The sequence below is a fragment of the Elephantulus edwardii genome, unplaced genomic scaffold (genome assembly GCF_000299155.1).
Source record: "Elephantulus edwardii isolate Elephantulus edwardi_28Jun2011 unplaced genomic scaffold, EleEdw1.0 scaffold00066, whole genome shotgun sequence".
Lineage (NCBI taxonomy): Eukaryota > Metazoa > Chordata > Mammalia > Macroscelidea > Macroscelididae > Elephantulus > Elephantulus edwardii.
In genome coordinates, this window is record NW_006399816.1 from 9,533,174 (window position 1) to 9,558,527 (window position 25,354).

Sequence of the window (25,354 nt, forward strand, 5' to 3'; positions counted from 1 at the left end):
TAACAGCTGCAACAATGATATCCAACATCCAACACAGTGTAGGTCTAGGCCACGTCTCTCCCTGTTACACACAGAATCATGAGTCTGAACAGATGTGACACCAATTTCATTTACAACCAAATGAACTAGTTACCGACTTCTGATTCTTGTTTCAAATTCTCAGCAGAAAGAAGTGGTCGACCACTTTCTAGACAAAGGATTTACTATCTTTTCCATTAGATGCTAGAAGTTTAGGGGCTCTGGTGGCCTACTCTGTAGGAAGTTGTGCTGCCAACCCAAAGGCCAGCAGTTTGAATACACTAGCAGATCTGTGGGAGAAAGATGGACAACCTCCTCTTGTGGAACTTACAGCCTCTGAAAACATGCTAGAGGGTCAGCTGTGAGTCAGTTCTGACTAGATGGCAATGCATTTTTAAGTTTGAGGAATTACAGAGAAACTTGCCACTTGAGTCCCGGCAGGTACAATAAAAAAGGAGAGCATTTTCTCTGAGAATTAGTCAACATATCTCTGCAGGGTGAGAGAAGGGACAGGCAACTCTAAAAAAAAACAGGCTCTACACAAATCTCATTGGCATCTTGGCTTCATTCTTGTCAAGACAGCCCAAATTCTCACTGTGTAAGCATCTCCTTTGAAAGAGGGACTTAGGGCCTGGGTGTGGTATGAGCAGGTAGTTTGGGTGCAGTGAGCCAGGGGAGTATAGAAGACCAGGACCAGGAAGTGTTTGGTTGGGTGGAGATGGAGGGAATAAAGCTCAACATCTAAAACAGGGAAATGACATTTCACTGCCAAGTCCAATGGTTAAGGACAGAGTGGAAAAATCAAACACAGAGCCAAGGTGAGGAGACAGCCAGACTGGAAAATGGCAGCAAGCCAGAGAACAAGACCAAGCCAGGCATGGCAGGTGCTGAGAATGAGCCGTCACCAACTCTCATACAGAAGTATCACAACAAGGAAGACAGGGCCTGGCTTTAAATAGCATCCTCCATCTGTACACAAGACAGTGTGTATTTTTCTGATACTGTTCAAAGGTATGACACCTCCAAAAGGGTTATTTTAAGGTATTAAATTATAAGCAAGGTATAGTCATGCAAGCAAAGACTATTACTGCTGACGCTACCTAGTCCAGGGACAGGCCTTTAATAACTAAATAATCTCATGCACCCTCCAGAAGGACAGAATACCCCTACTTCGAGCACCCCAGATGTTGGCTACCCCGCAGCTGTCATCTGAGCCAATTTCTCCGGCAGCTCCAGAGCGCCCAGTACCAGGCCTGGAAAATAATGAGCTTGACAAAGTATGGAGGATGAACAGACTTGCACAGGGATGGACTGTGATTTTTGTCCAAGGGAGGATCTACAGATGCAGCTCAAACGGAGATCTCGACTGGTTAGGATATTAACGTGAAGTGTGCCTGCTTTTTACTGGGGTAGAAATGCATCCCTGCCCCACTGTCATACGGTATTATTAGAATTTCTGAAATGGGTGCAGAGAGCATCCAACTGATACTGCAGCCTTTGTTCAGGATCAGCATGACCGTGGAACAGCGCCCCCAAGTGGCAGGATTTGGATTAAGGCTGAACGTCCGTCACAGTCATCAAGAAGCTCCGCCCATCGCCCGCCCTCCACGAGGCCACGGCGCGTCTCGGTGACGTCACGCGCATGTCGACGTTAACGCTCTGCGAGCCCGGAAGAGGCGCGGTGCGGGCAGGGAGCTTCTCGGCTCTGCTTTAGCGCCTCCGTCTCCATGGCGCTGTGGCGCGGTTCTGTGTGCGCGGGCTTCCTGGCGTTGGCTGTGGGCTGCGTCTTCCTGCTGGAGCCCGATCTGCCAGGCTCGGCGCTAAGCACCCTGTGGAGCTCGCTGAGACTGGGGCCCGTGCCCGCGCTCCCGGGACCCGCCTCCCCCGAGGGTCGGCTGGCGGCCGCCTGGGACGCACTCATCGTGCGGCCGGCCCGGCGCTGGCGCCGCGTGGCCGTGGGGTGAGTGCCTGCGGGTCGGTGTCCTCCCCGGGAGATGCAGTGTTCCGGTTTGGCAGCTTGGGAACTAGATTCTCCGTGGGTACAGATTTGCAGAAGTCTCCTGTAGGTTCCTCCACGCTGCTGTCCGCCCTGCCTCCTTGGCCAGACGCGGCGGATGTCGCGGATCCCCGGTGGTCACTGCTGCATTTTTCCATTCACCTGACTCCCTGCACACTCTCACTTATCAGTAAAAACAGCCTTAAACTCTTTCAGATCTCCTTGAGGTCTAGCCGGCTTTCTGCATCTCGGGTAACTGTCTTTTTGAGTCACAGATGCTTGGTCTTACCCACCTTGACAGCACTCCGTTTACTTCTGAACTTCTTGAAGATGAGTGGTTTGTGTTTTGTCTTAGTAAGCCTTGTTTATCTTTCTTAACGCAAATAACTACCCCTCTACTGAAACTCCACGCAAGCTCATTGGTAATTCACGACTTTTCTGATTCAGCTGCATGTTTAATTTTCCAGCCTTCATTCAGCTCTCTGCAGTTTTCTGTGTGTTGAACACACCCTTTTCCTTGAAACTCTTGTTCTTTTGACTTAGTGACATTGCATATTTAAAGAGCTTCCAAATCTCAATGCCACTTTCCTTTGTACTTCTCTCTGAAAATATAGTTATTCCCCTCAAACCAATCCCAGTTTCTCTCTTAGCTCTGTCGGTGTGTCTTACCGTCACCCTTGAAGGCACCATATCCAAAAGCTCTCAGCCATTTAAGTATTTGGGATAGGGGGACAGGGAAGGTGGGTGAGGTGAAGTAGATCAAAGTTACCTTGAAGATCATTTGTTTTTACGCAACATGGTGTCAGTTTTGTAAAAAGCATTCAAAGGCCAGCTTGTATTTTTTATACTAGAACACTTATTCATTCTTCACATGTCTCTCTTTTGACCTCCTCTTTCAAGTTTAGGCCCTTTTCACCTAGTTACATATATGCTTCTTTATGTCTTCCTTTGTTTTATATTCATACATTCAGTCACTTCAACAGCGTGGTATGTGTCAGTTCTGTAGTAGGGTCTGAGGATACAGAAATGGTTGACTCAAGATGCCTGCCTCATTATTGAAAGCAAATGGAAAGTGCTTTGCTGAATTGATGGTGAGAAAACAGTAGCCCTGATATCCAAAAGAAGGCTGACTCATGCTTCCCAGGATGGGGGGGTGTTAGAAGAAAGCCATCTGGAGCAGTGACACATCATTTACTATTACTTACTGCATAACAAATCACCCTGAAATTGGTAACTTCAAACAATAGTTGTTCTCTCGTATGGCTTTGAGGTTTGATTGGGTTGGGCTAATCAGTTTTCACAAAGTTATACTTCTTGGGTGATGGCTGTAACTTGTGATCTTAAAGGTTCATTGTGGCTTTCCAAAAGAACTCTAACTAAGCTATTAACTTTCTTACAACACAGTGACTGGGGTAGGAGAAAGAATGTCCCAAGAGTCAGATAGAAGCTTTAATGCCTTTTATCACCCAGCCTGAAAGCACAGTTACCCTAATTACAAGTACACCTGCTTTTAAGAGGAAGGGGCATAAAACACATCTTGATGGGATAATGTCAGTATTATATTGTTAAAATAGCATATGAGCAGAGAGATCTTGGCTCCTTTTATATTCCATCAAAATGGCTTATGTGGGACAGGCCCTAGAGAAGAATTGGGCCTTCTCCAAACAGACCTAGGGCAGAGGGAGCCAAATCTGAGAAAGCATCAAGCTTTTTGGGAAACAGCAAATCATCCCTATGTTTAGGGCAAGTACCTTAGAGTATGTCTAGAGATGAGCTGAAAAAGGAGAGGTAAGCTAGATTGTGAAGGACCTTTCATATCAGGACGAGTAATGGAGAAGCCATAAAAGTTTATAAGCAGGTAAATGATGCTAAGCTATTTGCTAAGATGTAATGGAAGCTGAAAGGTGAATTTTTGAGTAGTGTGCTACTGCTTCACATCATTTTGGGTAACATGCTTCTTCTGGTCACATTTCTCATTCCCTAAAGGGATTTTTCATCTAAAGATAGGGATAACTTGGGAATAGGTGCAGAACATGTGTCAGAATCTTAATTTGAAGATGTGATTTCGCTCTTTAGAAGAAGGCACATTCCCCTTAGATATGTATGTTGTGGTTATGTGCTGTCGAGTCAGAAATTACTCATAGCTGACTCTCCAGAGGGTTTTCACAGGCTGTAAATCACACAGGAGATTGCTTATCTTTCTCCTAAGGAGCAGCTAGTGGATTCTAACTGCCTGCCCTTTGGTTGGCAGTGCAGCTCTAAGCACTAAGCTACCAGATTTCAGATAGATAGATAGATACATAGACAGACAGACAAACAGATATATATTATTCTTTCACTTTCTCAGATATGGAGAAAAATCTTGAGACCCTGACGCTGTGTAGGACACCATTGTAGAGTCTAAGAAACAGCAGCAAACAGAGGTGAGATTTGAGAGATAATTGGCAGTCTGATGTCAGTGAATAAGGAGAACATCAAATGATGATCTTTTAAAAACTGCAGTAGTCACATGGATAGGTATCATCAGTTTTACAGACGGCGAAGGAGAAGAAGACCTTCGATGAGATGGATCGATTCTGTGACAGGAGCGGTGGGAATAAGTGCGTTTGAGATGGCTAGGTTGGCACAGGATAGAAGAGCGTCTAGAGCTCTTGTACATAGGGTTGCTATGAGTCGCAAATGACTCGATGGCACATAACAACAACAAACTCAGACTTGGAAACAGTAACTTTCTCCACATCACACAGCTGTCAGATGCTAGAGGTGCAGCTTGAACCCATTCCCTCTATTCATAATACAGTTGTGCCATAAAGCAAGAGGAAGATAATCAGTTTGATTCCAGAGGAGGAAGAGTGTATGTATATTCTTGTGAGATCTCAAGTGAAGCTCTTCCTTAAGCTTTTGAAAATGAGAGGCTGGTGCTTAGGAGCATGTTTGAAAGCAGCATTGCAAATATTTGGAGGTGTTAGCACTTAGATTGAAGCCAAAGAATAAATAGAATTTCCCTTGGAAAAAAAAACAAGCAGAGAAGGTAAAAATGGCGAAGGTTGAACTCCAAAGAGGTACCATCATTTAAGGAGCTGATAGAAAAGAGATCAAAGACATAAGCAATGAGTGAAAAGAGGTTTAAGGAACTGCTTCTTGATGAGCCTGCTCCCCTGCTTCAAATCAGCCACAGTACCTTTTGTTCATTGGTTAAACTCCGTCATCCTTATGTCCATTTTTCCTATAACTGGCTTCACCCTGACCTTTGAAAACTATCTTACCTTCCCCTTCCCTCCCCCAGTCAAATTCCCTGATCTCCATTCTTACCATGTCTAAATCTTTAAGTCCATCTCCTTGCTTGGACTTGAGTGACCTTGCTTTACCTCCACTAAGGTAAATTCGGATTTGAATTTAGGTTCCTCCAACGTGGCATTTATAATATTGGTTGATCACTTCTCCGCTGAAAGCAATGGTGAAAGTGAAACTAGAGTGCTCCTTAGAGGCATGGATGGCGAAACTTCGTCTCATACTTAGCCATGATGGTAGGAGAGGCTAGTCCTTGAAAGGGACATCATACTTAGAATAGTATAGAATCAGCAAAAGAGAGGAAGACACACCCCCCCCAATAAGATGAACTGACTCAGTGACAACAGCCGTGAGCTCTAGTATTTCAGAGATGAAGACGATGGCACAGGATGGCAGGGTTCGGTGCCATTATTCTCATAGGAGAAGTCATACTTGATGGTACCTGACAACAACTAAACAACATCTTTGGATAATAGGAGCTCAACTCATTGCTGTTGAGTCAAAACCAGCTCCTAGCTGACCCTCCAGTAGATTTTTAAGAGGCTGTAAATGTCACAGGAGAAGATTGCCCATCTTTGTCCTACAGAGCATAAGGTAGATTCAAACTACATGCATTTAAGTTGACAACACAGCTCCTTACCATTTGGACCACGACAGCACCCTTTTTAAACAGTGAAGTTTTAGAAAATAGCACAGTTGTTGATGTCTAGCACATAGTAGATGTCCAGTTACTTGTTTCTTGTAAAATGGTTATGATTTTCCTGTTTATTTTAAAAATTTTTAAAGTTACTTGTTTCTTGTAAAATGGTTATGATTTTCTTGTTTATTTTAAAAATTTTTAAAGTTATCATTGTCCACTGTAAGATTGTTTTCCCCTAATATTCATGATGACATTAGGTAGGGATTTAACATGTTCCTATTTTCAGTGGATAAGATACCTTGTTATGTACCATCCAGTCAGAACTGACCCATAGTTGACCCTTCAGTGGGTTTTCAGAGGTGATTAATTGCCTGGGAGGAGATTGTCCGTCCTTCTTCCTTGGATAATATATACCTCTAAATATTTCATTTTTGTTGGCAGACATCAATTCTGTGGTTTCTTTATGTACAGTTCCGTGACATTGGTTACATTCTCACCCTCCTCTGAATTGTTCCTCTTCCATTAACATAGACTCACTGACACTCGGGATTCTTACCTGATCCTTCAAGTTGCTGTTGTCAGTTTGATCTCATAGAGATCTTAATAGAACATAATGCTCGAGGCAGACATCCTTTTACAAGAATCTTTGTCTTCTTGATGTTGAGATGTAATCCATACTGAAGGCTGTGGTCCTTAATCTTCTACAGCGTTTCATAGCCTCCTCACTTTCAGCAAGCAAAGTTCTGTCATCAGCATAATGTAGGTGGTTCATGAGTCTTCCTCTAATCCTGTGCCACTCTCTTCTTAATAGAGACCAACTTCACGAATTATTTGCTCAACATAAGAATTGAATAGGTATGGGAGAAAGGCTCCAACCCTGACTCATACATACCATTCCTGTTCCCTTGCTCTGTTCACACAACAGCTTCTGGTCTAGATACAGATGCCATATGAGCACAATTAAATGTTCTGAGATTCTCAATGTGAGCCATAATTTTGTTATGATCAATGCAGTCAGATACCTTCACATAGTCAGTTAAACACAGATACACATTCATCTGGTATTCTCTGCTTTCAGCCAGGATCTTTCTGACATCAGTGATATCCCTGGTGCCATGGCGTCTTCTAAAACCAGCATGTACTTCTGGTAGTTCCCTGTCCAGTACTGTTCTAGCTGGTTTTGAATACATGAGATATTAATGATAATATTTGATAGTTTCCACATTCTGTTACATCACTTTTCTTAGGAATGGGGCAAATAAAGATCTCTTCTAGTCAGTTGGCCAAGTAGCTATCCTCTACATCTCCTGGCATAAACTTGTGAGCACATCCAGGCCTGCATCTGTTAGTTCAAACATGTCAGGTAGTCTATCGATTCCTGGGACCTTATTTTTTACCAATGCCTTAAGTGCTGCTTGAGCTTCTTCTTTCATCACCATTGCCTCTTGTTCATATGATACTTCCTGAATCAAATCAGGTATCTCACTATCTGAACTTTCACTATCCAGACCCAAGAAACAAATCTGTTTAGATACCTTTTCTACATAAGGCTGCTGGGAGGAATTTGTATTGACTTATCCAAGTCTCTCAGAAACTGACAAACCAATGAGTCAGCAAACCATGGATACCTGCATTTCTGTTGAGACTCTGCTCCTCAGACATTATGTGCATTCATTGAAAATAAAGGGCTTTCAGGATGAGGCATGATTGAGACCAATGTACAAGTTTTATGGGCTGTGAAAGAAACATTTTCAATCTTTCTTTGAGTTCCTGCCACATGCATAGCAATGTGTTTTGACAGAGAATTCATTGGCTCGTGCCCTTGTAGTTGACCAGAATAACGAGGCAAAGGTGAGAGAATCAATACTCTTAACTTGATGCCTCTTGAAATCCTAAGAGATGATGGAGTTACAAAATGGGTTGTTGTTTCAGAAAACCTCTTGAAGTAATGCCGTTACCTACAGCAGGACCACAAAGGCTGACCAGTATATGGGAATTCTCTGCTCTGAGATGGAATTCTGTTTAATTTGCGTCTTTATTCGACAGTGACTAGGTCCATTTTGTCAACTTTGTCAATTATACATGTGCTTGTTTTTGAAATAAAAAAATTTGAGTCTTTAAATGCAGTTCAGTATACAAAAATCTTTAAAAACATCGGCTCTCTAGAAAAATAGTAAGAATATCCTTACAACAAAGATGTAGTTGGTCTGTATCCTGAGGATAAATGTGTCCTTGTAAACCTTGAGTGATGAAGTAATACCTACCAACTCCCCTTTTTTAATTATGTTGTAAGAGTTTTGAAAGGGACTTATAAAAACTAGAAATACATCTAATAAAAAGTAAACAGTCCTCCCTCCCCTAGACTTCTTTGCTCTTCTCAGATTTGCCACAATTAATGGTTTGGTTTTTCAGTTCCAGGCCAAGGAATTTTGTTCAGGGAACCATGTATTTTACATGAAAATCTGTCAGGCCCATTTGATGGATGAGCTTCCTAACTGGTTTTAAAGTTGCTGTTCCCCATTAGTCAGCTAACGTGGCCAGCCTGCTCTGAGCCTTGCTCACAGGCTGGGAGCTGCCAATGTGATCACCAAGAATAACATCCCAGTGCAGACGTAGGAGTAAAGGTAACTGGCAGAGGGCAGAAGACCCCCATCTCTTGTTGATACTGTGTGCCATCGTAACCAACTTGCTGACCCCCCAGCAAGTTTTCAGAGGTTGTAAATCATAGGGGATATTGCCCATCATTCTCCCTCGGAACAGCTGGTGAATTTGAACCACCTAGATTCATCCTGGAGAGGGTTAAACCAGGCTACTCCTTGGAGGCAAGGATTCTGGGGCTTCGTCTGACATACTTTGGACATGTTGTAAGGAGAGACATCATGCTTGGTACGTTGGAGGGACATCGGGATGGGTGTGTCAGAGGCAATGCGATTGGCACAGGATAGAGCAGGGTTTAGGGCTGTTGTACATAGGGTCGCTCTGAGTTGCAAACGACTCGACGGCACATAACAACAGTGCATCTCTATCTAGCAAAGAAATATTGAAAATATAAACAAGATTTTTTTTCAATGCATACATAGCGACAATGCCAGACACCCTTAGTACTTTATAACTTCCAGCCTCAACCAGACTGCCATTGTGTTAAGTCCAACCCCTAGTGATGCTGGAAAGTAAGAGTAGACGGTTCCATTGGGTCTCCAAGGCTGTAAATCTTAAAAGAGATCAGTCTGCCTCATCTTTGTCCAGAGAGCAGTTGGTGAGTTCAAGCCACCAATCTTTCTTTTAGCAGCCTGACTCCCTGTGCTCCCTGGAAACCTTAATAACTGCCTGACCCACCTCCACTTCCGAGGCTAGAAATCTCTGTGAGAGGAGACTGTCGGTCTTCCTCCTGCAGAGCAGCCGGCGGATTCAAACTGCTGGCCTTTCAGTCAATAGCCAAATTAGTTACACACTACACCACTAAGGCTCCTTTTATAAAAACTTCCTTGATCTCCAAGTTCAGTTCATTAAATTGGAACCATTTCATAACCAGTTCCTTTATCAGGTTTTGTGGGGGCTGAAATTTGCACAGGAGGATCTTCCCGGGCACGGCATTAGGTGGATTTGAGCCACCAGATTGGTGCCCCTTATAGGTTAGCTGTTTTCCTTCCTACTAACAACGCCACCAGAGCTCCATAACTTCCTTACAGCTGACAGAAATGATGCAGCGTTCGCTTCACATTAGCGCCTTCGTTCATGCATCAGAACAGTGAACACTTGCCAAGTTAAGACATCATTAGAAGGCCACAGGTGTGTCTTTACTGCTCACCTCAAAAATGCAAGATTTCAATTGAGAGTAAAATTTAGGCCTTTTAGCTACCTATCTTCTGGAAGCAGAAGCAGCATCCACTTCCGAAATGGCTCAGGCTGTTTGTTCATAGGGTCGCTATGAGTCTTCTACGACTCAACGGCATTAAACAACACCTACCTATCTTACCGCTGTCCTGATTTATCTTTGTAAGTCTCTGCTCTTTGGCTTTTGTCCATCATTTAGACTTATTCTACATCACGCTTAGTTCTAAGCACATATTGACGTCTTTAATCTTCACAACTCAACTCCTATCCCTTTTTCAATAGATGTGAAATGGACACAGAGACACAGTAAATCCAAATGGTGAGCGTCTACCAGCATTTTCTCTGTGTGCTTGTGCTTTCATTGGCAGGTCTGTTTTGAACTACTGAGCACCTGTCCTTTCACCTGTCTTCTTTCTTTAAAATTAGTGTAGAAGTTTGCCAAACTAGTGGAAAGATTCCTGTCTGTGTTCTGATCCCAAGACACATGTTCAGATACAGTAAGCTCCCTCTGCTCTTTACTTTTAGTCCAGGTTTCACCTCCATCTCACTTGTTTTCTCTTTTTGAACACAGTGCTGAGAGACACTTTACTGTTGTTGGAAGCAGACCAGCCACCCAGTGCTCTCTGCTCCTTGCTAACACTGTCTCTGCCCCTTCCTCCTAAGGGTCAACGCCTGCGTAGACGTGGTACTTTCAGGAGTGAAGCTCTTGAAGGCACTGGGCCTGCATCCTGGGGACGCGAAAGACCACGCCATCCTGCATTCAAAGAACGATCTAAAAGAAGCCTTCGTCCACTTCATGGGGAAGGGAGCGGCTGCTGAGCGCTTCTTCAGCAATAAAGAGGATTTTCATGACATTGCCCAGATTGCATCTGAGTTCCCAGAAGCCCAGGTCTGTTCACCAGCCCAGGCAGTGCCCAGGTTACGAACATCCTACTTAGAGACCGCTCCTGCTTACCCTTAATGTTAGGTGAATTTGTACTCTTTGAAACAACTGAGCCAACTGCGCTTAGACAAACCCTTCCTTATAATCACCTTCAATTGTCTGTGCAACTTTTAAATAACTGAAAAAACTGAACTTTTTTTTTAACCAAAGGCCAAATAAGAACAGTTTGCACCTGTTCCAACTTACCTGCAGTTTCAACTTAAAGACCCACTTGGGAACAGATTTCCTTCTTATACTCAAAACTGCCTGAAGGAGGTTAAGACAGACTATGAAAAGATGTTTTTCACCATATGGTTCCTAGAAGCAGCTAAGTAACTTTTCCTTTCCTGTTGGAGAACAAGGCCAAACTCACCAGAGTTTGTATACATAGCTGTGGCCTTTGCATAGCAAACAAAGAGCCTATCCTCTCCTTGTCCTGTTAGTCCACAACAGGGATTTTTTTTTCTTTTCCCCACAAGGGCACTGTTGATGCTTTTAGCTGGCTAGTTCTATGTTGTAAGAGCTACCTTGTACATTGCAGGATGTTGAGCAACATCCCTGTCTTTACCCAATAGATGCCAGTAGCAGCCTCTTCTCTAGCAGTTGTGACAGTTAAAAATGTCTTCAGATATTGTCAAATATTTCTGAGAGGCAGGAGAAGGGAATTAAACCAGCAGTCTAGGTCACTGGTTCTTAAACTTGAGAATGTTTAGGTGTTGTTGAAACATAGATTGCTGTGTCTCATACCAGGAGTTTCTGATATGTCAGATGGCACACAAGAATTTACCTGACAAGTTTCTTGGCAACATTAATGCAGTTGGTCTAAGGATCTCACTTGGAGAGAACTATTGGTCTACAGGATAGAAATTTTCAAAACTTGAAAGAACCCTAGGTATTCCCAAACATGGTGACCACAGAGCACTGAGGCCAGCCAGGTCTGGGCGAGCTGGGTCCAGGCTTCCCAGGGGGCCCACGTGGAATAGGAAGCAGGCTGGCTATGGCTCTACAGCACACCCGCTGCACCAGAATCCCTCACACAGCTTGAGAAGAGCTCCAGCTGGTTTCACCAGCTTGTCCTGCTCACCTACATCCTAGCTTTGGCCCATCACCCTAGTCTGAGCCTGTGTTTCTATCAGAAACACTCATCATGCCATCTGCTGTTGGTCAATAAGCAGCAAACTTTTGTCACTTTGTTTATTTTGATAACTTTTTAGAATTCAAGTATTAGATTTCTTTTTCCTTTAGCTGCCCATTTGAACTTTAGAAATAAGCACAAGTATTACCCACCCTGGTTTCTAAATTGAATGGAAGATGTTAAAAATTCATTCACAGTCCGTCAGTGTTACATCCAGACTCGGTAATGAGAGGCTGAACTCTCAGAGACAATCTTGGTGGTTCTGAATGACAATCTGCTGCATCAAAGTCCATATGATCATGATGCTTTAACCATTAGTATTTTGGCAGATTTTTCTGGCCTTTATAGTTCAATAAAGTATGAATTTGTGCTACCATGTTGAAAGACCAAATTTTGGCTTGTCATGAAAATTTTTATTTATTTCTAGAAAGCTGTAGTTAATACTCTCAAACCAGAGATTGTTCCACATATACATTGGGGTGAAAATGATGTCTCTAGAATTGCTTGATTGCTGGTCTGTAGCTCTTCATGGGACTAAGAACTAGAGAGAACCAAGGCAATATTGATTAAGCATCTCAGCTTTTGTGATCAGACAGCAAATTGATTTCCTACTTGTCAGATTTCCAAAGCTCCTGAGTTCCTCCTTATGTAGCAGCATAGATTACCAACCTGGGATTCTCTGTTCTCCAGTTTCCAGCTAGTCCTCACCTAAGATGTACAATGTTTAGGAGAATTATTTCGAGGATCTTTTCATATTGTAATTGTTACAAACTTTACCTTGGCATTAAATTCAACCTCTGAAAAGTCTCATACATATTATTACTAATATGAGAGAAATAGTGAACCAATAGCTAATGTTATGAAATTGCCAGAGTGTTTCTATAAACCTGTTGAGAATGTTGTCCTATATCAGAGCCTCTTTCTTCTAAATTTATTCCTAGGAATACTGTTTCCCAAAGAATCAGTGTATCTTCCTTTCTCAAAATTCAACAGCAAACATTTACTGAGCACTTCTCTAAGAAAAATAAGATCACCCCTACACTGAAGAAGCTCGTCATGTGCACAGATAACTAACTCAGGCAGAGAAGGGCTATATTAGAGGTGTGTTCTGGGTATAAAGGTGGGGTGTATAGTCTTGTTTAGGACAAGAGGCCTGTAGAAACGGAGTTAGCGGTGGGGAAAGGGAAACAGAAGGCTCTGGAGAAAATACTGGAGTTGATTCTTATTTTAATAATTTTTAAAATGTATGTATATTGGGAGACAGCTGATTCTAGAAAGTGATCAGTAGTTTAGTATGTGCTTGAGAGAGAGAGGGTATCCTTAATTAAAAAAAATACTATGTTTAAGGCAAAAAGAAGAAGGTTTACTCAGCTCCAGGTAGGACGTGGAAAGGAAAGGCAACGGCTGTGAGCAGAAAGGTCTCCAGGGCCAGATATTGAAAAGCTTTTCATACCTCACATAAGAGTTCAGTTTCATTCATTAGAGTATCCACTGACTGGTGTTCAGGAGAGTGACATGTGTATACTCATTTTAGAAAGATAAAATGTGGAAGATAAGCTCTAAGCCACATTTTTTTGTGTTTGCTTTATTTGTCTTGGCTACCTGGGAAGTCAGAACCAAATTGGATCTGCAGTTAAGGAAGTTATACTGATCTTTGTGTTTAGCATATTTATTTTCTTGCCTTATCCATTTTAATTATTGTCTATATTATCCATATTTGCCTGTTTTTTGTTCTAAAATCACTTCAGAATTTCTTTTGTGGAAAGCATGGGATATAAATTAATCAAGTAACAACATTATACTTTAATACCATGCTTATGCTTAAATATTAGTAACTTTAAATTATCTTGCAGCACTATGTAGGAGGAAATGCAGCTTTAATTGGACAAAAATTTGCAACGAACTCAGATTTAAAGGTGGGTCAAATTCCTGGATTAAAACCTCTGTGTATTTCATTAGTGTTTCTACAGTCTTACGGGCAAGAATGCCTATTAGTGCTTTGATTCCACTAAAGGGCCACCTGCTGTGTGCTAGGCCTTAGGCTCTTGTTAAGAGGTAATAAACTGCCCAGATTCACAATGAGTAAGTAATAGAATGAGGATTCTAACCTTGGAAGTCTGGCATCACCTCCACCCCTGCCCATATTGTAAAGAGCTGTATACCATATAATGGTTGTGAGTTTGTGACCTCTGAAGTCAAGACTTGGAGCTTGGGAATTAGGCAAGGGATGAGAGAAAACATCATTGCGTTGGTGGGCCTGGATCCAGAATGCTAAAAAAGAAGGTCATTCGATGGGGATCAGTAGACAAGTGTCTTCAAATCTGTTTGGCTTAACTAGAAGTAAAAATCATTGCTTAATAAAGCATCAGACTAAGATTCTTTCAGTTTAATGGACTAAGTCTGGAAGGGAAGGGAGTTAGCACGATTATTGCCACTGTCCAACTGTGAAATTATTAAGGTTTAGAATAGAACAGCCATAAGAAGATATAAGGGGAAAGAGGGAAAGCTTTTTGGAGCTTCTTTGTGGGAAATATTAAATCAAATTTCATTGGGAAAGACACTGGTTTCCTTATATAGACATCATGTTGTTTGTCTCCAGGTTCTTCTCTGTGGTCCCATTGGTCCTAAACTGCATGAACTTCTTGATGACAATGTATTTGTTCCACCAGAATCATTGCAGGAAGTGGATGAGTTCCACCTCATTTTGGAGTATCAGGCAGGTAAGAGAGACAAAGTAAAGGCTGTAAGACTGGTCAACGAACTCTTGTCGTGGATTGAGATGGCTGTGGAAATTGTTTTGTTTTAAATTAGCAGGATCCTGCCCTTGCCATACCAAAAGGTTCCCAGAACAATTGGTTCTCCATCCTGGCTGTTGTCTCAGTGAACAGAAAAGCTTTGGTGGCTTAATGATAAAGAATTAGGCTCCCAACACAAAGGTATGCGGTTTGAATCCACCAGTTGCTCCACAGGAGAAAGATGGGCAGTCTCCTCCTATGTGATTTATTACACACCAAAGAAAATTCCCAGATCTGCAGACAAAACTGGTCTGAACCCAGGATAAACCAGACAAGAGATGTTTTGATAAAAATAGAAAATGTGTTAAGCACACATGACTGAAGTTTTGGTTTAATACTAAGAGAAGGGCAGGTAGCGGTCTGTTCGTGTCTCTGCTGGATTCTGCTCTAGGCCTTTCTGACCAACTGTGTAGGTTTCTGGATTGATTCCAAGCCTCTGGCAAGCTCCCTTTGAAGCATTTTTTTTTAGATGTGTGAGTGGAAGTGCTGGCTACTTACCATCACTTACATGGTTTCCCATCATAATATGTCCCAGTGTTTATAAATCCAAATCTGTCCAATCCCACCACCACTTAAGAAGTGGTACATCTTAATTATTACACAAACTAGAAGCCTGATTTCTGAGAGACTCTTAAATACCTTTCAGAAACATTTTTTTTTGTCTGTATATTTCCTGCAGTGTTTTTCTGTCTGCTTGGAACTCAGACTGTTGAGTTTCTAATTCAACACATTATTAGTTCAAGTTAAAGACTCAAGTATCTAAACAGACTTAATTGGTACCTCAAAGTAGTACTTACTTTAATAAGTTTCAGTTAGCTGCTTCCAAGTCAGACGGTTAAGGATCCTCACCTATTGGAGTCATTAACTCTAATTAAGATATGAAATACAGTGTTCTTTAAAATGATCCTGTCCTCCAAATATAAGTAAAAAATGCTTTGTTTTTACTTCTGATTCTGTTCTGAGTGCTTTTTAGAGTCAGATAGGAATTTAGGAAGAGCCAGATGTAAAAATTAGTAACAGAATGGTCAATTCACATTTATGATACACAAATTTCTCCTAGTTTAACCTCTCCAAATGGGAAGTAATAGTGGTATTTCTTACTCTCTGTGGATTGTGGTAAAGATTAAGAGGTCAGTGTGTTTAAGCATTTTAAAGACTTAAAATGACAAGTACAGACATGATAGGAGCAGTCGAACACGAGCCTCTAAAGAACTGCTGCCGCTCGTTCCAAATCTCTCCCCCTTCGCTTGGTGCCCACAGTGGGACCTGGCAGCCTTCACAGTCCTCTTGTCTGTCATTTTCCACGGTGACTTGAGTGGAGGCTTGTTTCTTGAACAAGACTCTGCCTTGTGTAGCTCAGAACTAGAAATAGCTTCTCTTAAAAGGAGAGTGTCTCTTTTTATTGTAAGCTTCACACTTGAGTTACTCTCTTCTGTGCTGTTTTTTTCTAGTCCAGCGCAGCAGTAGATCCCATACTAAACTGTGTGTGAAGTTCTGTTTTCCTCATATAGAACTGGCGTGGACTAGGCGGCAGTGGCACTTGAGTTGGCCTTCAATAGAAATCCACCCCATCTCCTCTCTAGCCAACTCGGGTAAATTCCCAGAGAGAATTTGTCAACTCTTTTTTTTCTCTCTCTCTCTTTTCTACCAGAGGGAAACCATTGAGTCACGGCAGAGAAGTTTTGCTGTTTCAATGGCTTGAGGACAGGATGATATACTGAGAGAAGCATTGCTTGCAGAAATAAATAAGACACTTTGTGAAAAAAGAGGCTCTTTAACTACAGTGCAAAGGCTCACCTCGATGGGGTGTTGGTGGTCCTGTCCTTTGAGCCCCTCCGACAGCCCCATGTCCTGAAAAAGGAGCCGGAAGCACTTCTCTGCATTCCTCATTGTCCTCGCCTTGTTGGAGTCTGTTTATTTTTGTATGTCATCTCTCCCCTGGTGAAATCAATTTATTCTGAATGCTGAGTGACTCTTTTCTCCTAGGCTAAGCTAGACGTTCTTTTCTTCAGCAGCTTCATTATTTAAGGGTCAATTCCAGGTCTTGCTCTATGGGGAATACTAATGCAAGCGTATTCTTCCTAGTGAACAGATTCTTGTTAATTTGAGAAATGCGGGATTTGGAGTCAAGGCCACGTTATTCATTGTCCCAGGCTTTCAGGTCATTAATCTGTTCTTTATATTCCCCTGTCCTTTTGCTAATTCATTTTCATTCATGTGGCTGTGTGCCAAGTGCAGGGTGAAGCAGTAGGAGTATGATGATGGAGGAGACCTGGTTCCTACACTCAGCTCAGCTCACAGTTTTTTGTGGGAGATAGACAATTGAACAAAGTCTTGCAAAATCATGTGCCGAGTCCTCTGATAGGGCACAGTCGTGGCCCAAGAAGGAAGTAATCAAGTCATTTTGAAGGTGGGAGAGCTAGGGAGACACTCACAGAGGGGACCACCCCTGAGATGACACAGAAGTGGAATACGCAGTCCGCTCCCTACAGCACCCTCAGATATTTGTCTTGGAAAAGTGCTAAGATAAGGATCAAGGTTTAAAAAAGAATATGGGATTTTAAAAAAATGCAAGCATCATGTCAGAGCTTAGGATAGGTAGCATGATTCCACCCTGCCCGGATTCATAGATTTTTATATGAGTAACTCATATATAAACTGCTTTCAAGAGGAGCAGTTCAATAAAGCTAGATTCATACAAAAGGACGATGGGTTCTTCCAGCTTCTTGGGCTGCTCTGGAATAAAACATACACACACACACTCACTCACTCACACTCATGCTCCCCACAGGCCCATTTCAGTATGGAGAAAGCAGGATGGTGCGTGCATTTGGCAGCACAAGGAGGAAATAATGCTCTGCCCTGACCTGACTGCCTTGGGAAGTAACAGTCACCAGTGTATCTGATGGAGACCAGTAGAAACTAGTCTGTGGTGTTTAAGTTTATAAGAGGGGAAAGCTAACTTGTAGGGAATCCTATGTAAGTCTACATCACCAGCCCTTGCAACTCCTTAACCCTGCTCTCCCCTTTTGAGCACCTCATACTGACAGGGACCTCCTTCACAAATTGCAGTATGCTTTAGCAGATCCAAAAAACCCTTACACAAGCTGTGTTTCAGTATTCCTGCCAAATCTTTATGGAGAAAAATAGGAGCTCCATATGGCAAAAACTCCTGAACACCAAGAAGTAACTTGGAGAGGACCCTGCCTGCCCTTGGCCTCCCTTTATTAGGACTCGCTGTGAAGCTCATCCTCTGTGATGCTTGGTGACCCTTGTGCACCTCAGTCATTCTCCACCTGCTGCACAGCCAGGGCTCAGAGAAGGAGCCACCTGCATGTTAAACACGGCTGAGGCATGGCCAGAAGTAGAAAAGCACTTGGACTCAGTTCTTAAGTCCAGTGAGCAAATTTGGAGTGCCTTCTGTGCAGGGGACTTCGACAGATGTTGTAGGAAGCATAGACATTGTCCCCCTTAAAGAGTGAGCAGTGTGTTTAGAGAGATGTGACACAGATGTGTAAAAAGTAATGGAAGTTTTGCGTACGACTTCAGGATAGCAAAAGAGCTTCAGCGTAAAATTACCAATTGCTCAGTCATTTAAGATAAAATCTCGAGTTGCTTGTGGAAGCAAATAGGCTCCTCAGGCTTGAGCATTCAGCAGCTACATCAGGTAGGGACTAGTGCTGGGACGCATCCGTTCCTCCAGAGCATGTCACACAACACGGCACAGACTCGGGTAGCCAGGGTCTCAGCCTTCTTTCTGGTTGAGGTGCCCAGAACTCTCCAGTGGGCATTAGCGGGGAGGAGGTGCAGTCAGCCTGCCTCTTGGAATTTCTGCCTGCTTCGATTCCAGCTGAGGAGCCCTGGTGGTCCAGGAGGTCAGATGTTGGGCTGCTAACCAAAAGACTGGCCATTTGGAACCCACCAGCCACTTCACAGGAAAAAATGAGCACGTCTCCTCCCATTAGGATTTATAGTCCCAGAAACCAGGAGGCGCCAGTGCTCCATGAGTCCACTTGACGATGTGGGTTCGGTTTAGGTGGGTTTCGATTCCAGCTGAAGGAAGGACTCAGCCACTGCTGTGAGGGGCAGGGGCTTTGAAAAGGGCCACGTGTGGCATTCATTGCTCACTGGCGTCTTAGTGGGGCTGCTGCTCTGTAACTGAAGGGGCAAGTGCATCCTGTGTTTGAGAGCTCAGAGGTCGCTCAGGACAGCTGAGTTGTCCGGGGACTTAAGTGAAATGAGTTCCCAGCCCTTGAGAAGAGGCCTCTAGGGCTGTTTCTGGCTTGGTTTGGGTTTTGTTCATTGATTTGTTTACTGGCCTCTTTCCTCTCAGATGCAGCACTCATGCTTACCATAGACAATTGTGGCCAGGCTCCATGCATCCACAGGCCAACTTGCTTCAGGCCAAGTCACCACTGAGGCACCCGCCAGGCACCACACAGCAAGGATATTTAAAGCCTCTTCCTTTTCTTCCCGTTGTGTTGATTGGGCTTTTCTAGGGGAGGAGTGGGACCAGTTAAAAGCTCCCCATGCCAACCGATTCATCTTCTCCCACGACCTCTCCAATGGGGCCATGAATATGCTGGAGGTGTTTGTGTCTAGCCTGGAGGAGTTTCAGCCAGACCTGGTGGTCCTCTCTGGATTGCACATGATGGAGGGACAAAACAAGGAGCTTCAGAGGAAGAGAATCTTGGAGGTAACAGCACTGAGAACTCATACTCACTGTAGAATTCCTCAGCTCAGTCGTGTTTTTCTCCTGCCCCCCACCTCTCTCTCGTGCTGGAACGTGTACTGCCTGCCATAGATCCTGCCTTCCCAAGGCCGGGCAGTCTGCCCCCTTCTCTGGGAGACTCCTCGCTGTGTTCACCCAGCTGTGGACAGCAGCTTGAGCAGGACTTGGCGGAACCTCTGCATCCTCTGTTTAAACTGACCAGGGCTGCACGCTGCGGCATTCTGTAGTTTGTCTCCTTTGTGCTACCTGTATCGTCTCACTTCACGTCAGCAATGCTGAGCTTCCTACAGATTCACAACCTACAGAAGCTCCAGCTGCTCAGTGCAGGTCCCTGGGAAGAGTCTTGTAACAGGAACGCACAAGGGAAGTTCTTTGCCCTGAGTCCGTAAGCCCGGACTTCTGCAGGGCCTAGTGTAAGGCATAGTCTCCTTTGTCCACAGAGGCCAGTGGTGGCCCCCATTGCTTGGAGTTCTTGGTAGAATAAGAGAAGGCAGCTGCATTAGGGAGTCCATCCTTTCAGACCTGAGCCTTGCTCTCTTTATCTACCTTCTTTCAATAGCAGAGCTGTCCTCTTCTCTTTGCAGGTTGTCACTTCCATCTCTGACATCCCCACTGGTGTTCCTGTTCACCTCGAGCTGGCCAGTATGACCAACAGGGATCTCATGAACAACATTGTGCATCAGGTAACCACATGGGCAGGACGTGTTTTAGTCCTGACCCCATAAGACTTGCAGAGAAACTCCTGTGTGCATGGGGCCCAGCTGTGTGACATGTGGGTGTCCAGTCACTAAGACAAGGTCCACAAGGAGCCCAGGAAGGAGTCAAGACTATTTGGGAACAGAACATCATGCTGGGTTAGAAATATGGCCGTTTAACAGATGGTTTTATGGGTGCATTTTGTGGCTTTGTTCTGGAATAGAAAAGTTTGTTGTTACTGGGTTTTGCAGTAGAACTCAAAGGAGTAAATGCAAAGCTAAGTTCAGCTGCTGTCTGTTGAGCTTTAAGAAGCTAAAAGAAAAAGAAAAAAAAGGCTAAAAGAAAGGAAATGGGGGAGTTTCACTCCCTCGTTACCGAGATACCTACATGGCTTTGGACAGCAGCAGGGATTAGGATAAATGTAAGTCCCTGAGTTTAAGATGACGAGCTTTGAGACCTGGGCTGAAATGCCAGCTCTGCTACATGCTAGCTTTCTGATCACAGGCAGGTTGCATCACTTTTAATTTTATTAGTAAGTTTTTTAAATCAATTACATATTAGAACAGTTCAAAAAATCAAAACAAGTGTAAAAAGATGTCCAATGAAGTCTCCCCATGGAGGTCTTGTCCTCCCCTGCAGTAGCTATTTTTTTAGTAATTGCTTATTAATTATATGTTCATTCCTCAGAAGTCACTTTATACCTGTTCAATTCAGTGTGAAACTATTTACATATTTTTCCAACCCTTTTTACTGAAAAAGTGTAACATACAGATTACATTCCCTGTGTTTCAGTTTTGCCTTCATTTGTGTTCTTGCAATGTCTCCATCAGTACATGCGGAGCCTCCCTCCTTGTGGTTAAAATGTGTGCATGGATGTGCTTCCATTTCTTTAACCTGAGCGCTGCTGGCGGCCTTGTGGCTGATGGCTCTCTCTTACTATCACAGAAGACTGCACTGAGTTTCTTTTGTCCATAAGCGAGTACTGGCATATGGTAAATGCTCAGAAGTAGAACTGTTGTGTTGAAGTATAAAAGGCATTGGTAAGTTTGATGCTCCCAGATTACCCTCGGTGAGAATTGTGTCACTTGACTGTACAGTCAAAGTTGGCAAATGGTTATTTCCTTAGAGCCTTGGCCCCTGGACGTGCTTATAGGCAGTTCCCAGGTTACAAATGAGATCTGTTCCTGTGTCTTTAGGAATTTGTAAATATGGAGCGACAGGTATATACTGATCCTTACTCGGACTTCCTTTAGTGCAGCGTTAAGGAGCCCGGTGGCCTATGTGTTCTGTGTTGATCTGAAAGGTCAGCAGTTTGAATTCACCCTGATGGGGAGTCTCCTCCCCTAAAGATTGGAAGCCTGATGCAAGATCGTCATGAGTCAGAACTGACCTGGTGGCAGCGGGATTGGTTTTGGGGATGTGGGGCCTTATCAGGGATAGAAACCTGCACATGCGGCAAGTGCAGGTGGCTGTGGTAAAGAACTTAGCGCGAATAGCAGTTGGTTCAGTCATTTCAAAGTGAGTCCTTTGCGTAATCTTACATGCCAAGGAAGAGTTGCCCCACCAGTGTGTGTGCACAGCCTGGGGCCTGCCTGCAATAGCTCTTGCACTTTTGTCATGTCTGTCTGATCAGTAGAGGTTATATTGCATTTTTATTCTTATTTGTATTCCCCTTATTGAGGTTCCCCTCATCTTCCTACTTTCAATAGGAGCCATTTTATTCTCCTTTAAAAAAAAGAAATATCTGCTTAATCTTTTATGAGCCTCAATTCCCTTATCTGTAAAATCGGGTCAGTTCCACCCGTCCTTGAATACAGTAACGAATAGAGCCTTTAGTGCAGTGTCCGGCACAGGACAGTGACTGCAAGCTGCTCTTATATTTGCAAGGGTATAGGCCATTACTTGATTTATCCACACACATACATGCAAGGGTTCATCTGTCCTTCAGAAGGACCCTGCGTCTTTCCAAATGAGCCTTTGCTGATTCCGAGGAGGAATGTGTTAACAATGATAGTGGGTGGGCCTAGTGGTTTCTCCTCAGAGAGAACGCTAAACTCACTCGGCAGCCGTGGTTCCCGTTCCCTCTCCACACGCTGTTGTTGCTCACTGAGGCCCTAGGACAACTGCGGGGAAGCTCAGGTCCACTCTACAGCACCTTCTCCTTGATTCCTGGCAGTGTGTTCCTGGATCCCTTGTGACTTGACACTCTATTCTTGTACCTTCTCTGTTTCACTTAGGAACTCAAATTCTCCCATCAGAATTAAAAGTATCTGCTGTATATGCAAAGGCTAAAACGAGGCACCTTGGAAAGAAATAAAAAACATGCATGAGCCGCATACACTCCTGCCCTCTAACCATTGAGGGTTTTGCCTCATGTGTGTTACAATGGTGTGTATTGAAGGTCAAGGCAACATTAATGCCACTTTGCCTGAAGATGGAGATAGTGGAAGTGTGTTAACTGAGGCAGTGACCTGTGATCTCCACTTCCTCTCCACGGACTGTAGGCAGAAGTCTTACAGGAAGAACGAAAACCGCCTTCCTGCCTGCCTTCCATGGCATTTAGCCACTGGCAGTGCCCTGCAATGTCTTAGGAAGGAGATTATGTTCATCAAAAAGAGACCTGTTGTTTCCTTTTTGTTAGCAGGTCTTCCCTGTGGTGGCATCCCTTGGGCTGAATGAACAAGAGCTGTTATTTCTCAGCCAGTCAGCCTCGGGCCCGCACTCTTCTCTCTCTTCCTGGGATGGTGTTCCTGACGTGGGCATGGTTAGCGACATCCTCTTTTGGATCTTGAAAGAACACGGAAAGAGTCCGAGCAGAACATCAGACCTTACCAGGATCCACTTCCACACGCTAGTCTACCACATCTTGGCCACTGTCGATGGATACTGGGCCAACCAGCTGGCAGCAGTAGCCGCAGGAGCCCGTGTGGCAGGGACACAGGCCTGCGCGACAGAAGCCATAGATGCGAGCCGAGTGTCTCTGCGGGCACCCCTCGAGTTCACCACCTCCCATTCAGGGGCAGGCTCCAGGATCGTACTCAACCCTAATGAGCCCGTGGTAAAGTGGCACAGGGAAGGAATATCCTTCCACTTCACCCCAGTTCTGGTATGCAAAGATCCTGTTCGAACTGTGGGTCTAGGGGATGCCATTTCGGCCGAAGGACTCTTCTATTCAGAAGTCCACCCTCACTAGTAGCAAAAGCTGCTGTGGATCACTTTCCAAAGGCAGGAGACCTAGCCAACTGTAGAATTACAGCAAGAGAGGGGTTTGGAAACCAGGGTTGAGGGTGTCAGCACAGCTTCTAGATCTAAATGGAGGACAGCCAAAGAAACAACAGAAGATTAAACTGTACCAGATACATTCCAGCCTGTTGGCAATGACACATTTTGGATTTTAATCAAAAATTTGGTTACTGGCTAAAACAACTGGACTTTGGGGTTTGGGTTTTATTTTTTATGTTGAGTGTTACAGGGGTGAAAACTTGATTCCCAAGTCCCCCTTTATGCAATTTCATCAAGTATTTTAAGCCAAGTGTCCCAATCCGAGCATGTCAGCGGGGGAGAGTTCCCCTGTGTGGCCCCTGCGATGTGCATGTCGTGCCTCACCTCCCGCCGTCTCTGTAAAGCCTCTTGTGCAGTGACCGTGTTTCTTCTTGGCTCAGTGCTCCCAGCCAGCATCATGATTGCCATTCAGTGTTATAGGGAGAAGCGTAGAGCATTCCTGGACGGCCTCCTGCTCTCAGCCTCAGACAAGGACTGAGCTCCCTCACGCAGCGAGGGCAGGGGACCAGGGGCCCTTGGGGGAGTCCCTCGTTCAGCGACATCACAGCGCTGCAGTGGACACTGAGGGACTCCACCTTTCTCACCGGCTCCATTAGCCGCAGGCCTGGGCCTTCCTCATCCACCAGTTTGAAGACCAGTCTCCGTTCATTCTCACCCTCATGCTTTTACAACTGGAATCCACTTCTGTGCATTTAACCAATCATGTTGTTTTACATTTTTGTTGACACACCACACCCATTAAAGAGCCTCAGGATCGTGAATAAATTTGTCATGTCATGTATTTATTATTTTTATAAATCAGAGAGACTTCTTTGTGCTTTTAAATATATTAAAAACAGTTTACACTTCAGGAATCCTCAGTCTGGTTGTAATTGATTTTGTTTCCACCACCACGCTGGAGCAGATGAAGTATGTAAAGCTTCCTGATCTTGGCTTGTGACATGTTGCTGTATTCTTGCGGTGTCTCTTTATCTTGTCTTTCGCATCCTTGGTTGGGTGACACTGGCCTTCACACAGCATCTAAGCTGTAAACCTGTTTTCTGTGGAGCATTTAATGACAGAAGGTACCAGCTGATACAGGCAAGTTGTTCAAAAAGGGGAGTGTAAACATGGCAGCTGGTGGCGGGCCACTTAGTACCGTGCAAATCAGTCCACACAAGCCCGCTGCCAGTGCTTCTGGAATCCCACAGCTACCTCAGCTTCATTTATAACCTCCCTTCCCTTAACGTCCACAGGGAAAAGAAGAGCAGTCCCCTTCCATGTGATTTACAGCTTCTGAAAACCTGCATACGGGTCAGTTATGAGTCAGTTCCAACTCAACAGCGATGAGTTTGAATTGTTTCCCTTAAGGAAATGCTTCACTGCCCTTGATTCAGAGGAAAAGCCTTTAGAGAATGATGTCGTTTGAAATTCAAAGCAGTTAAGAAAATCTAGCTGCTACCACTTCCTTTCCTGCCTCCAAATTCAGTTAAGTCCCAACCCTCTAGCCGCCTGGGTCAGTTTTGGTTTTATATTATAAAGGCCGAAATGAGAAGCAATTTCTGTTTTCTCCAGAAGAGTGAGGGTGACTCCTCACACTCCAAGTGCCCCAAGCCCTGGTGTTCCCCGTGTGACCTTGTGGGATGGTCTGTCCCTGAGCTGTGCCTGCCCAGCCTTGGGAGGTTCTCAAGTTCTCTGCTCTCTCCCTGGTGATACTTGTGAAGGTGAGTGCAGGAAGTGACGTACCATAGAGGACGCTTTCAGATGATGGCTCTTAACCCCTAGTTAGCTCTGTCTATTCAAATCATGACCATTTTATTATTTATGACAGAATGAAGCATTGCCTGGCCCTGATTACCTCCCAATAATCAGCTTGTCCGAGTCCTGTGACGGCAGCCCTCGCACCAGTCGTTGAACTACGGGTTTCCCCATGTGCTTGGTCCTCTTCACCAAACAGTGCACGCCACCCCCTGAGATAGGCCCTTCCTGAAAACAAGCCAGGTGACAGTCGTCTGTGACCCAGGAGGTGTTCAT

General features: G+C 44.1%; 1 protein-coding gene across 1 annotated transcript; it reads left to right on the top strand.

Moving 5' to 3' along the window:
* The first annotated feature begins 1,745 nt into the window (after positions 1–1,745).
* Positions 1,746–23,252, top strand: ADPGK (ADP-dependent glucokinase). Its single transcript, XM_006888323.1, has 7 exons — positions 1,746–1,978; positions 10,443–10,668; positions 13,690–13,752; positions 14,436–14,556; positions 19,131–19,327; positions 19,948–20,046; positions 22,704–23,252. The coding sequence occupies exons 1-7, from the start codon at positions 1,746–1,748 to the stop codon at positions 23,250–23,252; spliced, it is 1,488 nt and encodes a 495-aa protein (XP_006888385.1).
* Positions 23,253–25,354: the final 2,102 nt, after the last annotated feature.